We start from the raw sequence: 15,651 nt of genomic DNA, 5'->3' as shown, positions 1-15,651 counted from the left end.
ACTCAGGTTGCTTATGCCTTTTTGCTGGTAAAAATTGAAAGCAAGTCTGCTCAGAATGTCCACAATCATTTGTAATTACACAAAAACTGTTTGTGAGACATGATCAGAGCTATGGCACGTATGGCACTGTGGGTGAGAATACAGGAGTGATTGTCCGTTTGGTTTGGTTTGTTTACTTAAAACCTGATCTGATCATCTGACTGCTCATCAGACTTCTTCTTAACAATATCCCTATGTTCCAACAATCTACAGCAACAATCATGCAAAACATGTTCTTTCTCTTTGTAATATTTTGTGTTATTTTGTTTTGAGCCTTTTCTTTGGCTGTTTTGTGTCTACCCGGCCTTCCATTGGTGACAATGATTAACTGAAGATATCCTCCAACAGAGCAGGCAGTGCTACACATTTGTTCTTTTTGTGCAATATATCTCATAAATGTTCTTACAGGATCACAATTTCAGCTGCCACTCAGGATTCACACACTTCTAAATCTCCAGCTATCATCCCTCTTCTCTTTCTCTTCCTCTGAAAAACATCCCTGTCCCTGGGCTCCGGGCAGCACTGTGTGCTTTGAATAATCAAATGTCCTTGCACGGAATAAGCTTCCGCTGCAGCACACCGGGCATGGTCGGTCATGCAAAGCTGTTCCGTTACCATGCAAATGTAGATGGAGAGACACACAAGCATACAGTGAAAGAGGTGGGTTTGAGGGTGCACGACTGATGCATGCCACTGTGGGTCTACCCCTTTGCGAATAACAGCAATTTCCTTTACAGCAGTGTGGTTTTATGAGAAAGTAATAACTGCTGTGAGGTTGAAAGCATTTGGCTGGGTTTGGTCGGTGGCTGGGTTATCTTCAGTCCTCAAGGCGGGGCTTGTTCTCTCGCTTGCATGTCCACCTGCCAGTGTCTTGCTAATTCACAAGCATTTATTCACTGACTAACAAAGGTCTGAGCTGATAAGCAGCATGTACTGTATTTGTCAAACAGCTCTGATACATACGGGAGATTTTCAATAAGACAAAACCACCATGAGAGCATTGGACAAAAGTGTAATTCTGACCAAATCGCATCAGTGTCCTCACCTACAGTGGCGCTGAACATGAAACTCTGTTGTTTTCATACAAACAATACGACCTTCTCTGTCACACTGGGCCTTTATCTACAAAATCAGGGCCAACTGTTACATTACTTTACATTGTGCGTACATACGTGTGTAGACTACATGTGCAAGAGAGTGTGGTAAACAGGAGGTGGTGTGTTGGTGTGTACGATCCCATTCCCAGAGTCAAGCTGCTTCTCCAGGGAGAGAGATAAAGAAACAGCCACTTCCAAAACGGAGGTGGAAACAATGGTCAGGGCAGGGGCTCTCACAATGTGTGTGTGTTTGTCTGCGTTTTAGGTGTGTGTGTGTGTGTGTGTAGTTGCTGATTTAATTTTGTGTTTTTAACCATCTAAATAAAGAACAAACTTTGGTGTTCATAAATTTCATTATTATAACAGTTAAATCAGACACATTGAAAGAAATCTTATCTTATTGTTGAAGTTACGTGTCCGTAAGTGTCCCCTAGTATGTTAAACTAACATGTTTTGTGATGGACTGGACTATAAATTAATTAACAGCAGTGTGCTTCCTGCACACCCACTGCTCACTGGCTTGTAAATGTGTTCTAACTCATCTCAGATTAGTTTGCACACATGTTCAACAAATCCAGTAATTTGACCACTACCATGACTGACAGGACTCAACAGGTTCTCACACATGGTAAGAAACCTTACACACACACACACACACACTGTAACACACCCACTGACGTCAACATAAATCACTGTGCATCTCTTTAATGACGAAATACAGCAAGTTAAGCTGGCACACCTTTTGGAAAACTAGTCAAAGCCATACAGTATGTTAACTGTAGCTCCTTGTGTTCCTTTGAAATCATAAATCTAGACTTAATCCGTCACTAATCTAACACCAACTGGTAAACATGAATCATCCTAACTGAGGTAACTACATAACAAATGGGAGTATAGAGGTATTGACTCATCACTTCCTATGTGGAATACTGTGTATCTAAACCTGTACTGCACTTGCTCACTCAACCAGGCAAAAATGTGAATTTCACTATATTTCTTCACTCACATGAAGTGTGTTCAAGAGGGCAGACAAAGCAAAGAAAAGGTGACACTGACAGGGAAGGCAGTGACAGTAGGAGGATGAACGTGGGGAAAGGTAAGTGAATGAAGTGGGATGGGAGGAGGAAGAGGAGGCAGAGCATGAGGGGAAGTTGATAAGGCAGGCAGAACGGACTGGAGATGAGAAGATAAGAGAGTCAATACAAGATCCGAGGTAGAGGGGAAGGCATGAGAGGACGACATTGTTCTCCTGAAGGCAGTGAGAGGAATCATATTAATACATTTTAATCCAAGGAGAGGAAACAAAGGAAAGGAAAGGATGGGAAAATCTAACGTTCTCTGGGCGGTGAGTTTGAAAAGACATTCCAATCAGAAAAACACAGTTATAAAAAGAAAATGGATTCTGTAGATAGGGTGAACAAAGAAGTAAAAGGAGGAAATGAAATAACAACAAAAGGAAAAAGAAGGGGTTAGTGAAACCTGTCTAACAAAAGCTGTGTCATGGCTGAATGGAGACAGGCCAGCCACACTACAAGTTCTTGTTCCACCAGGAAGAGGAGGGGTTTTAGGGCAGCTGGAGCTAGGGAGGCTAAATGGGGTTTTACCACCAGGTAGAGAGCAAAGCTAAGCTTTAGAAAGGTGTGGGAAGTGTGGAGACTATTTGTGACTGAAGGTGAATTTAGATAGACTGTAGACAAGAAGATGGCCATTAAATCTGGGCTGGTGTTGGAAGCTGAGGCCAGGGGAGAGCGTGCTCCTCCACAGACTGGAAAAACATGTCAATGGAACACAAGGAGGGAGCCTGTGAATAAACAGAGCCGGTGACTCACCCTTTCTGGGATGGGAGACATGACCGAGGGCGGGGGTGTGGGGTACCAAACTGCCTACACTATCCCTCTAAACGCACCAATGCAGGCATTCATGCATGCACAAATAGTCCAACTCATGTGTCGCACTCATTTGGTCAAACTAGGACAAGCTGTCTATTGTCCAGATCTCTCACCTAAAGCAGCAGCTACTAGCAGGGCAGGGGGTGGGTGGACTTTGGTTTGTGGGTGTTGGTTGGTGTGTGGTTGTGTGGGGGGGGGGGGGGTCATTACTCATGTTGTCTAAATCCATTTACCCATTCACTATGTGAGGAGTCCGTGACCTTATGAGGACAGAAAGCAATCTCCAAAACATTTTGGAGTGACAACTTGGTTTAAGGTTAGGTGTTAGGAAAGTAGTGGTTATGGTAAGTCTCTGGATAATGAATATAAGTTGGTGTAGTGTCCCCTGAAGTTATGGAAACACAACATGTGCGTGAGATGGTTTCTAACACGGTTTGATAAAGATCAGGCTCAGAGTCTTTGTGGGAATGAAGGTACTGTTTTTTCTCTCTTACTTGATTTCTAAAAAGTGAAGAGGTCAGGGGTGGACTAGGAATACAAAGACATGGCTCTGGACACGACATTTTCCATCTGGATGGCACTCAACAAAAACACCTCTGAACTGTACACACTGCAAAAAATTCCCTTAGTTTTAATAGAAGAGACTGAAACATCCCTTATGCTGAAACAATAAACATGACAGACACTATGCATCTACTGGGCTACACACTGAAACTATTCATCTTGTTCCAGCTTTTCAGTAAATCTAAAAATACTGAGTAAAATATTCACTGGTAGTAAAGATGAAAGAAATATCCTTTCTTCTGCTATAACAAGGTTTTCTAAATTAGATGCTGTGGAGCGGGAACCACAAACTGGTGCCCAGTGTATACTTAAAATTCAGCTGTAGAATCAACATTCCTTTCTCTGTCTAAATACAAAGAAATCATTGCAGGCAGATGGGTGGTGCCACGGTAGAAGCTCTTTGGGACAGTGTCCATGATACTCAGTTGTAATACAGTTAAGACTGCATATTAATCAATGTTACTACAGTATCAGACTGTCATTGTTTACTTGACTCACGCCTATCCTCTTCCTGGCTCGCACAGGACTCCTTTCCTTTCCTGGCAGCAGCCGCTTGTGTTCAATTACCCTAAATTCCACACACTCATGCACACACAAGGCGACAAAAGCACAGGAATGAACCAGGAATAAAGAAAGTTTGTATGTCTGATCGACTTGCTCCATTGTTTTGACTTGCAAGTCCGCCTTTGGTTGTGCTAACCAGAGAATTCCTGGTGCTAATACTGCCCCACATACAGTACTACTGCAGTTTTCCAGCTGGTAAATACCATATCAGTGTTTTACATTCTGCCCTCCGTTAACCCTCATCCATACTGTATTAAAGCCATAATCAAAGGATTGGTTTAAGACATGCTGTTCTTATTAGTCACGGATAACAGCTTCATTGTTTTTCCACTGTTTGTATTTGTTTTTCAGAGGTTAAATGACTTTCTTTCTTGCATATTTTCAAGCTGATAAGCTACAAAACGTTAACCTATGCACTTGATTTATGCGGCATCAAAGCAGCTAAAGGTAGTTTTTAACAAGAGACTTGATTATGTTGTACAAGGTGAGAGGCTTTTACCCTCGTGCAGCTGCAGGACCTGTTAAGTCCTGGAGGTAACTGGGTGGATGATAAAGGTTTGTCTCAGTCTTTTTTCTGGACATCTTGTAGCTTTTTATTTTTTTAATGGGCAATCAGTCGCAGACAGTCTAAGGAAGGAATAGATTTTACTACTGCTGTGGATAATCAAGGCAAAGGAGAATGAAGATATAAGAGTCAAAGTGAAATACAGAAAAGAACATCCAAGAGTATCAAAAACCTCTGCTACAACAGCCTGTCCTACATCACATAGGAGCTACATAGTTTTAGTTTGTAAGAGAAAAGACAAAAATGAGGAACAGTGAACAAGACGCCACTAGCAAGGACAGAGACATGGGGTTGCTCTTTAGATTTCGATGAAGGTAGCAACGCCTCATGATCTCATCTGGTGGAAACACAGCTAGAAGCATGCCAAAGTACAGATAATGATTCCAGCCTCTACTGTACAGTAGGAAACAACTAGCATCAGACCTAGCTCTGCCGACTTATCTCACCAAAATGTACCAAGTGCATTAACATGTCTTTGCTCCCTGTTGCAAAGAGGATGCCACTTCTTCTTGTCCATCCTCAACCCTGGACATGCTTGCTACTACCTCATGAGAACGCCTCAGTACGTCCCTGCAGGTCGTGCTGGCAAACCAGCACCCTTCTTCTGTTTTATGCTGCAAACCAGGAGTGTTTGTTTTTGGAAATTATACTAATGCTTCAATATCAATTGTTAACAATGTGAACAACGTTATAAATAGTTTATTATTTTGAACAGTTATACATATAATGCTATAAAACAACATTATGCACACACAAAAATCAAAGTCAGGCAGAAAAAGTGTGTTGTCTTTAAACATTAACAGTTATTTAAACAGTTTGGACAGTCAGATGAAAAAATACGCCCTGCTCTGCATTTATTTATGGGCTGTTCATGGCTGTCAGCTGGGTTAAAACCCTTGGGACATCCTGGGCAATGCAAAACTCTGACCTTCAAATGATCAGTGACAGTTTAAATAAAAAGAGAAAGAGCGGAAGAAAGACAGAAACTCAGTGAAGCGCTTACCAAAGAGACTAAAATTGGCCCAGTGTGTTCTTTAGCCATGAAATGCAAAAACGCTCATGTTGCACTGAGGAGAAGTGAAAGGAGCTTTAGACTTCACAGCATGAGAAAGTTCACAGCCATGGAGGACTTGTCCTTCTAGACAGAAGTGATGAGATTACACACTATACATTCCGTGCTGATCACATCTGATCATGAGAATTCAGAAACTAGCTTCTCAGCCTGTGGAACTGATGGGAAATAAAGTCTTGTTGTTTATCTCCTTGTTGAGATATGGTCATTTTTTTATCCTGGCTAACAATGTGAAATAAAATGACATATAAAGTCATATAAAATGCTACAATCACTGATCTATATTCCCTATGTTTAAACTGATGTTTCATGTGCAGCACATGTGTTGCCCCATGGGAGAACAGAGGGATGGAACTCAGCGCCTCGTCTCAAACACTGTGCCCTCCTCATCCCTTCTCTGGTCTGCTGTGCTAGATGTGACATAACAAAGTCTAACTGAACACAGCACTCTCTTCCAACCGTGTTAATTGCTGTAATTACAGCGGGGTTAGATTATGTGACATTTTGTACATTCCCGCAGGGTCTGTGACGGCTCTCTGTTCAAACACTTTGCTTGCATGTTTAAACCCTTTCATTTAGCCATGAGAAAAACAAAGGCTTTTGTTGAAGACTGGAACACAAAAGAGAAAAAGTGAGTTCACAGCTACAACCGGTCATATGACGAAGTTTAAAACCAGACAACTGCGTGTGGCATGAGGGCCACACTTAGACAGTGGTATGTCAGTTTTACAGGTGGTGTGTCCATTTATCTGACATACCACCTGCCCTAGTCTGCGCACACACACACACACACATGTCCTACCTTGGTGTCAACAATGGAACAGGAGATTTGTTTCACATAAGCCAGGTCAGCAGACTGGGGCATCAGGACAGGCTCTCTGGTCAGACCGATCTGGATGATGAAGGACACCCCGGCCGGAGTGGGAGGCACTGAGGGCATCATGGGCCCACAAGGAGCCTGCCCTAGTGTCAGGTCCACTACAGGGAAACCAGCTTGAGGAGGCACAGAGGGCATGGAGATGGGCATCCCTTGCTGCATCACAGCCGAGCCAGGCGGTGAGGAGCCCCCAGGAGGAAAGAAGATCTGGGCCATGACCCCTGAGGGCATACATGGACTGGCATTAGCCATTCAGAGTCTACTGGCTGCCTGAAGCTCTCAACAGACCCACTCGCGAACACACGCCCACGTGCAGAGTTCTCAGAAAACCCACACTCATTCAAACTGTCTCAGTGGCAGTGAGAGGGGCACACACACACTGAAACATGAATACACACATAGACCCTGAGGAGAAAGCTCCGGTTCCTCTGTGGCCCGTGTCCACCCCCTCCCAGAGGCTCAGGGAAAGAATCCTTATCCAGGAAGCAGTGGCTTTTCCTCCTTTCAGCAACTTTTGTCGTGCTCTCTCTCTTGTCAGACTTCTTTTATTGTCCAGGCATCACAAGCACGAGCAGTGTGTGTGTGTCAGAGGCTCATAAGGAAGAATCACTGTGGGTAAAAACTACCCTCTGCTGCTGCTTGTCCTCCTCCACCTCTCTTGTCCAAAGAAGTTGTTCTACACAAGAGAAAGTCCAAAGTTGATAGTGAAACTCCCAGCCGTAGGAGAGACAAAACACAAAAATGGCAAACTTTGTTGTGCTCTTCACCGGGCTATGTTACAAAATGGCCTCCTTAAACAGGAAACTGTGAGAATGAAGGAGAGCAAAAGACTTTTATGACTCTTGCCGTGTTTCAGTTTCAGCCCCAGTTCAGTCTTTTTTGTATGTGAGAGAAAAAAAAGCACGCACACAGAGCTAGAGAGAGACCTGAGCGTACCTCCCTCTCCCCTCCCTCCTGCTCCCTCATCTGAGATCTTGCCATAGCAAAGGAGGAAGTGAAATCACTGACACAGCCTGAAGCCAATAGACTCTCAGAAGGTCCCGCCCTTTGGCTCCCTGCTCCCGCCCTTTGGCTCCCTGCTCCCAGCCTTCTCCCTCCTCCCTTGGTTTGGGGTCGTTCATCCTGTTTGCTCCCTCCCTGAGTTAAGGCCATAGCAAAGATCCTCTTACATCGCCTGAAGGTGCAGGTTTACACTCAAAAACCCACCCCATCTTCACTGTATTTACTACATTAGCCTCTTTCTGTGAAAATGTATTTTCTGCCTTGTTTGTCCTCAACACTTTTTCTTTTCATTTTTAGCAGACAACTCTTACTCACACTGTAGAAGAGGATCACACCTATTGTTAGTGCTGTTGTCATGCAAAGATGACATCAGATTTCAGTGAAGCTGGGACTTTTTGTGACAAATTAATCTGCAATCACCAGCATATACAATATGATTAGTTATCACAATCAGCAGCACCACAGTGACTATGCAACACTGATTCAATTTTACAGAGAAGGGATGCACATGGAAATAGTTTTGAAAACCTCCCTAGATGGTAATACTGAAACTCACTAACTGCATTAAGTTCACCACCTTCAGCTTAGCTTCTTCCCAGGGGCATCATGCTTCTCTCTGTGAAGCTGTTTCAGTTTCCAGTTCATTAAAACAGATGAAGCACAGGCAGGTGCCCTCTGCAGAGACTGTGAGGTGACTAGAGACCCCAGTAACTCAGCTGCTTCAAGCAGTTGGCCACAAGGGGGCGGTGTTTGCTATAGATGGGTATTTTACCTGAAGATTGGGTCTCATAACAAACAGACATGATATCAGGTGATGTTCCATTAAGGGAGGAAACAAAATGTTGTAGCAAACATGTACCAGCACCTTCTAAAACACATGCTAAATATGTATTTTTGATGTGTGTATGCATATATATATCCAATGTTTAGGTAAGATTTACAAACTGTTACTTACCCAGGTTCTGATTATACAGATTTTATGATGTAGTAGGGAAAAGAGATCTCAGGTTCTCCAACCAATTTCTTTTGGATGTCCTGAGATCGAGGTGTAAACAGTGGGGTGGCATGGCTTTTGCTACGGTTGCTCCCAACATGTGGAATGTCTTACCACCAGAGATAAACTCCATTTCTGACCAAGCACTTTTTAAAACAAAGCTAAAGACTCACTTACTCACTTTGGCATTTTATACCAAGTAGAGCTCTGACATCTTCTGTCTTTCCTCAACAGTGGTGTATATTCTTTTACTCCCTTCTTATTGTGGTTTTGCTTATTTGATTGAATTGTGAAGCACTTTGGTCAGTGTTGGTTGTGTTTAACATGCTCTATAAATTAAACTGAATGACAGTTTATTCTCAACCTTGGAACCTTAGCAACTGAGCAAACGACATCCTGAGGAAGAGTCACTTAGTAAATGGACCTTGAGTTAAGACTTTTGTTTTCCTTCCAAACTTTCTATAATCTGAGGAAATGACCTCAGTATTGTCATCAAGGTTTTATCCTTTTTGGATTATAATAATAAAAATTTAAATTTAAATGTGTGCCTTACAAACTGGGGACTTACTAATGCTACTGAATTGCATTATGGGAAGTGTCAGTTCCAGCATTTTTGGATCTTGACCCACATTAAGGACCACTCAAGCCATAATCTCCGTCTCTGCTGCATCTATTTTGGTTTGATTGTTCAGTCTCTTGCGTGTTGACAGACTTTATGAAAGGGGAATAAAAACGTGGAATACCTCTCTAACAATCCTAGGACAAATGTTTTTAATCTTACTATTGTGTGCTGAAAATATAGAATATTTTAATGGAGATTTCATAATGCTGTGGTTTTTGCAAGGGAAAAGCTCTTGAACTTCTTTTTTCCCCCCAAGGACACAAGAAAAGACAGCACAAAAAGTCTGAATTCACTGTACAAAATCTTCATTTTTTGTTTTTTTCTTCCTTAATGACATACAACAGGGGACCCGTAAACAAAAAGAGAAAGTCATTTGATACACGCTAGAATGCAGTTCAAAAATATATAAAACAAAATTAATAAAAAGCAGGTCTCTTATCCCTTGTAGTTAGAGGAAATAGTTTGAAGACAGCTTAATATGATGTACAAAATATCACACAGTGATAAATTGCTAATAAAAAAATAAAAACAAAGAAATGAGAGTCCTTTACCTTGGCCTCCGACTTAGAGCTCATTTTTTGAACTTATTTTTCCTCATTTTTCGCGTTTTTAACCGTTTCGCTTCCTTACAAGTTATACATTGCCATTATCAATCACAAGCAAGTTCTATGCCTAGTGAGGAAGAATGATTCACTTATGATACTACAATATTATTACATCTTAATAATCATATTCAGAATCAAAGAAATGCAAGAAGAAAACAAGAAAATGATGGGCATTTACAGCACATAATGGCATCTCTAGACATCATTTACAACCTCTGATTTCTTTTTTGTGGTGTCACGCTGATTTGTCTTTATTCTCACAGATGGGACGTACTGTGAAAGCTCAGAGTGAAGAGACAGCATCGATCTGCCTTTAGTAATTCTCACTATAAAATAACCATGAGCAAACGGCAGGTTCTACCCTCGTATTTACTCCAGACTCTATAAGAAACACCTGCGAAACATTATTTCTGCACCCTGTCTGTTTGTGACCACTCCAAATCAAAAAGCATCCACTGCTAGATGTAGTGCAAAGTCAAGCCAAATAGTACAGTTAATTAGTTGCACCTGGTTGAAAAGCTGAAGAATACAGCTGAATAATTTCTTGTTTAATTTCAGGCAACAGTCCATCACCCTGTTTGAGAGGAAAAATCTGAACTATGAATGCTAGTTTTCCCAGTGATTAAGAGAGGAGTGTTTACACTTAAGGTCTGACCCCTAGTGCGACCCTGTAATCTTAAAGAGGCGGAAGGTGCAACTTAAACTTCTTTAACACCAGATTTTATCAAAGAAATTTAACAAAATGACCAGTCAAGTCAGCTGTTAAAGGGCAGCATTTACCCAAAGCAAACAAACATGTCCTGTCAGTATAAATGCAGGACACAAGACGGACTAGCTGCTGAAACAGGTTACGAATATTAACCCAAACATCTCAAATCAGTCCTTTTATTCCAATCTGAAATGACAAAAGGGACTGAATTTCAAGCAGACTTGCTTCTTTTTTCCGCTGGAGCTAGTTCTTCTAGCATGGCTCTTCAGAAAGGGGAGACCAGCTTCACATCATCAGCTCTCAGGGTAACGTGCTACTGTGCAACACATGCACAGACAGGAAGAGGGAAATCGCCCCATCAACGCAGGTGACGCCAAGCTTTTTGGAAAGCCTGAATAAATAAATGCCTTTCCATCTACAAACTGGCACCGGCTTCAAGATGAAATGAAAAAGGTGAACCGGCCAGCTCTCGACTTGCTACACAAACCGTCTCAGTTCGAGCAAACCTGAACCGAGCCACGCTGACATTATTCGCATCCTTCTAATGCGAAACATTAACAGTGTCTGTTAATTCTGAAATGTAACCACAGTTTATGAAATGACTCGACAGTGCGATATCATTGAAAAAGCTGATTCACTCGATGCACATCTATAGCCTGATGAATGGCGTAAACAATCTCTCTGTCACACGAACGCACACAAAACAGGTCCCTGATTCTGACTCAAGACGGACAAGGTCTTTCATAGCACCGTGATTTAACTAGTGCATATACAAACACACGCGCGCTCTTTTGTACAGTAAAAAGCACCAAACGACACCATCTGCATCATTTGTTGGGTGACCACCCCCCCCCCCCCCCCCCGCCCTGTGCTCTCACAATCTTTAGCTGGTTATGTTGTGTGAGGGCGTCATTCTGCAGAGCTGGATTCAAACTGCACATCTGCAGAACCGAATCGTTATTGTGGAAATATGCTCATTCATCTTGTACAGCAGTGTTATCTCACACGTACAAATATGCGGAGGCAGAATCACGGGGACACTTGGATACTCAGACATACAATGAGACTTGGTATCTTGGCGATAAAGTTGAAATTAAAGCTATTTGTTCAACACTGGTTGGCGGCTGTCACATGCCTCCTCACATCGCACGCACAACTATGTCAAACATTGTCCAACCACAAATACGACACACACACATGCACACACACTCTCTCTCTTTACCCCCCCCCCAGAGTCTTTGGAATGTAATACACCGAATCCCAATGCAGAAGCCGGTCAGGGTGTCTTCTACCAATGTGGAACTATTACCGTTTGAAGTCATGTCTACATACGTATGTTAGCCACAAACACATTTTCAATTAGTATTAAAAAAAAGATCTCGAATAAAATGTGGTGGTGCATTTGTGCAATATGTGCACTGTGCAGTGCGAGTGTTTCATGTGAGTAGTGTGTCAGCAGTTCAAGTGCACAAACAAACACACTCGGTGCTTTGTAAAGACCGTTGGCAGACTGGGGAAAAAAAAGAAGAACAGGAGAGAATTGTAGTGTAGAAAAGTGTTAGTCCAAACATGACTATGAAAACAGAGCAGCCAGGGTTTTAAACTTGTAAAAAAAAAAAAAAATGGTGTGATAAGTATTACAAGAAGTCGCTGAGGCATCGGAGAACAGTGAGGAATCAAGGGGACGGGGACGTCCTGTGGCAATGACCCAGCCAGTGGGGTGCAGGACACGCATGTGTGTGTGTGTGTGTGTGTGTGTGTGTGTAAAAGCAGGTGAAATTTGTCCACTGTAGTCTTCAGTCTCTTTTGGCCCAGTTGTGGTTGAAGGACTCTAAAGGCAGAAAAGCAGGGAAACAAAGTCAGACCAACAGCAGTTGGGAACCACTCATGACTATAATGTATAGGCAAAACATATTAAGCCCCATCTCATTAGAATGTAGACTCACTGGCCACTTTATTAGGTACACCTGTACAATTATATGCAATTCAATGCAACACTCTGCCTTAACATCTGTTTATGAAGCTCAAAATGTTTTGATGAAATTGTCATAAATGTATAAATTCTATTATATCTTGATTACTGAGGTCATAGTTAAAGGTGGTGTTGTCAGAATATTAGGAACACCTCTGAATATAATGCAGTGTATATTAAGCTCTTAGAAACACATTAAGCTTTGCATCACCTGCCCCACTCGTCCCGTCTCACCAGAAAGACGAATGCTGTCAGACGAAGATCTTGGCAAGTGCATCTGCGCCAGCGCTGGCGATGAAGGGCTGTGAAGAGTGGAAGGCCACGTCATGAATGGCCTCGTCGTGTTTCTTCCTGTGAGCCGTGATCTCCTGCACACACGTCCTGTTGTCCAGCATCCACAGGCGCACTGAGCAGTCGTGACCTGCGGGGGGCAGAGAGAGATCACACAGGAGTCCTTTATACTGTTTTACAAGCTAGACTTTAATGCATAGCTTCCTCTGCAATGCAGTATACTGTCATTGAACCATGACCGCAGATTGTACCTAAGCTTTCTGATTGTTTTGTTGTAGATTTTGATGGTGTATAGCAGAAAATCAATTTTATTTTTATGGTATAAATAATCCTGAATTTTCATTACCTTACAAACTTTTGTTTTTTTCTTCCCCTTTTTAAATTGATACAACCAAATTAATTAAATTCCCACAAAACATCCAACTGTACACAGAACAGACACAAAGCTAACTGTTAGCATTAAATTCTCTCTCTGGGTACGAGGATGTTACATGAAAACAACAGCTCTTCGTTGCCGTTTACAGAGGGAATACAGATAATTTACAGTATCTCAGAAATAATGTAAACTGGCTTTTTCCTGGGGGAAGCCTGTTTCTAAGATTCAGATTATAACATGTTCAGCTAAACAAGGACAGAATATAAAGCTGAGTGGTACTCACTGCCAGAGATGAGGTAAGTGCCTTTAGGGTCTGTAGTAAGACAGGTGACTGCATCCAAGTGAGCCACCATTGAGTGGACAACTTTACCTGTACAAAACACACAAAGACACACAGTTTATTTAGGCGCATTCATATTCCAGGAAAAATAGGTTGAACGAGGAATTTAAAAACGACAAGTAACAAATAAAAGGGCTCCTGCAGATACCCGTCTTGTTGTCTAGGAAGCGGATGGTGCGGTTCTCATGTGCAGTGATGGAGATGGGCTCAGATGGGTGACTGACCACACGGTTGATTTGTTCACTCCCTGCAAAGGCCGACAAATACTGTAACTCCATCTGAATCGAATGGGTTTTATTTCATTTAATCAGTTGTATTTTTAACTCGTCTCTGAACAGGCAATATTACTCATGATGGAAATTCTGTTGTTGCATATTGGGCGTTGGGGTCAGAACTTACCATCCTTGGTGTGCGTCTCTAGGGCAGTGATGCTCTGCTCTGTGCTGAGGTCGTAGAGCACCGTCTCACTGCCGTCAAACGATACCACCACCTGGTTGGGGTCAGTGGCCACAAAGGCTACCGAGGTGGGTGTTCCGTGCTCTGGGAGAAAACAGGAGATGGGAAATTTGTAGGCCATGGAAACATTACAAAAAGCTTCACAGTGAGTTTACACAGATGTCTACCTCTCTCCTTATTGAAGACAGACAGGCAAGGGGACGGGTTCTGGGGGTCCCATATACGAATGGTGCCATCGGCAGAGCATGAAGCAAGACGATGATGAACTGCCGAGTAAGCCAGACCCCACACACTGTCCTCGTGGCCTGCTAGTACACTGCTCTCAATGCCAGGATCTGAATGAAAAAATGCACATATTAAGAAAAAAACCACCAGGAACACACTTCTAAACTGTAGATTTACTTGGTGGTTGCTAAATGCTCAGTTGGGAATGACTAACCATAATTATCATAAGGATCCACATTGAGGTCTGGCATCTTCCAACACCGGACTGTTCCATCCAAACCTCCGCTGTAGCAGGAGTCTCCGTCTTCGCCCATGGTCAGTGACAGAACAGCTCCACTAGACAAGGAAACAAAGCAGCATCAGTGGTTGCATTGTGTCTGTGCAAGATGCAAAAATGCAGGATACAAACATGTCGCTGACTCAACTCACCTGTGTGCTCTAAATGTGTAGATGGGCTCAACATCCAAAGCTGCATTCCTGTGGGTGGAAACCGCCTTTTAAATTTGTTTCTTGGTTTTATTTCATTGCTCTTTTTTGATTTGATATTTGCATGTTATTTCTGTCCCGCTGCTGCTTGGTTGTATGAAAGTGCTGTATAAATTATTTCCTTGTTCTCCATTTCCATTACTAGAGCTCCCTATGGATCTCAGGGGGCTTACTTTTTAGAGTGTATGGCCTTGTTGAGGTTCCACAGTTTTAGTGTTTCGTCCTCAGAGGCTGTAAGCAGCACCGCTTGGCTGGGGTGGAAGGTCAAAGCGCGGATGGCGTCAAAGTGGCTGCGTAGTGTGAAACGAGGGTTCCATGTCTTCTTAAACTCCTCTCTGTTATCCTGCATCTGACAGGACAATGTGTTTAAAACATCTGTGAACATTTACATATATCGAGTGTGCATGTATGTACGTGTTGACCAGGACAAACGTCTAATTACATCCATGGAGAGATCGTTGTCATTGGCAACAGTGAGATCAGCCAGTTCACCCAGGTTCATGTCCCCTCCTCCAACAGCATCCATAATGAAGACATCAGATGCGAAACCTAGGGCGCCACCTGCAGGTGGGAGGTGGAAAAACACAAGCACTGCTACTGCTCTCTGACAATAAATACAGGCTGGAATAACTGTAAAATACAGCAATAAATCCAAGATCTCCCTGGCAAGAGTCCATTGGTGCCGTTTCCTTCCTCCCACACTGTGTACCAGAGGAGATATTTATAGGCGTGTGGGTAACTTCACCCCTGTACAGGATTTAAAACTGAGACAGGACAGGATCTAAAATTGAGATTCCAACATTATACATGTGGGATACAGGGAGGACTGGGGAAGAGTACTCGTGAGAGAATAGTCTATGGTTTTTTTTTTTTTTTTTTATGGGGGGGGAAGGGTTTCCTCCACCA

At 42.7% G+C, this 15,651-nt stretch overlaps 2 protein-coding genes across 2 annotated transcripts in view; both read right to left on the bottom strand.

Moving 5' to 3' along the window:
• The window catches only part of prkd2 (protein kinase D2), a 31,335-nt gene extending 23,733 nt beyond the window's left edge, over positions 1-7,602 (bottom strand). The window contains 1 exon segment of the mRNA XM_020623203.1: positions 6,593-7,602. Within this exon segment, the coding sequence (XP_020478859.1) occupies positions 6,593-6,919 (327 nt within the window). The 5' untranslated portion in view covers positions 6,920-7,602.
• A 1,948-nt stretch (positions 7,603-9,550) lies between these two features.
• Positions 9,551-15,651, bottom strand: part of strn4 (striatin, calmodulin binding protein 4) — a 26,637-nt gene continuing 20,536 nt past the window's right edge. Inside the window, exons 8-17 of the mRNA XM_020623198.1 lie at positions 15,188-15,465; positions 14,919-15,094; positions 14,689-14,736; positions 14,474-14,595; positions 14,202-14,369; positions 13,978-14,118; positions 13,727-13,825; positions 13,522-13,608; positions 12,806-12,992; positions 9,551-12,430 (exon numbers count right to left, since the gene is read on the bottom strand). Coding sequence (XP_020478854.1) covers positions 12,823-12,992; positions 13,522-13,608; positions 13,727-13,825; positions 13,978-14,118; positions 14,202-14,369; positions 14,474-14,595; positions 14,689-14,736; positions 14,919-15,094; positions 15,188-15,465 — 1,289 coding nt within the window. The 3' untranslated portion in view covers positions 9,551-12,430; positions 12,806-12,822. The remainder of the gene's footprint in view (positions 12,431-12,805; positions 12,993-13,521; positions 13,609-13,726; positions 13,826-13,977; positions 14,119-14,201; positions 14,370-14,473; positions 14,596-14,688; positions 14,737-14,918; positions 15,095-15,187; positions 15,466-15,651) is intronic.

This window comes from Monopterus albus, unplaced genomic scaffold (assembly GCF_001952655.1).
Source record: "Monopterus albus unplaced genomic scaffold, M_albus_1.0 scaffold293.1, whole genome shotgun sequence".
In the NCBI taxonomy this organism is placed as follows: Eukaryota; Metazoa; Chordata; class Actinopteri; order Synbranchiformes; family Synbranchidae; genus Monopterus; species Monopterus albus.
The sequence above is the reverse complement of the archived record's forward strand: the minus strand, read 5'-3'. Positions and strand labels throughout refer to the sequence as shown.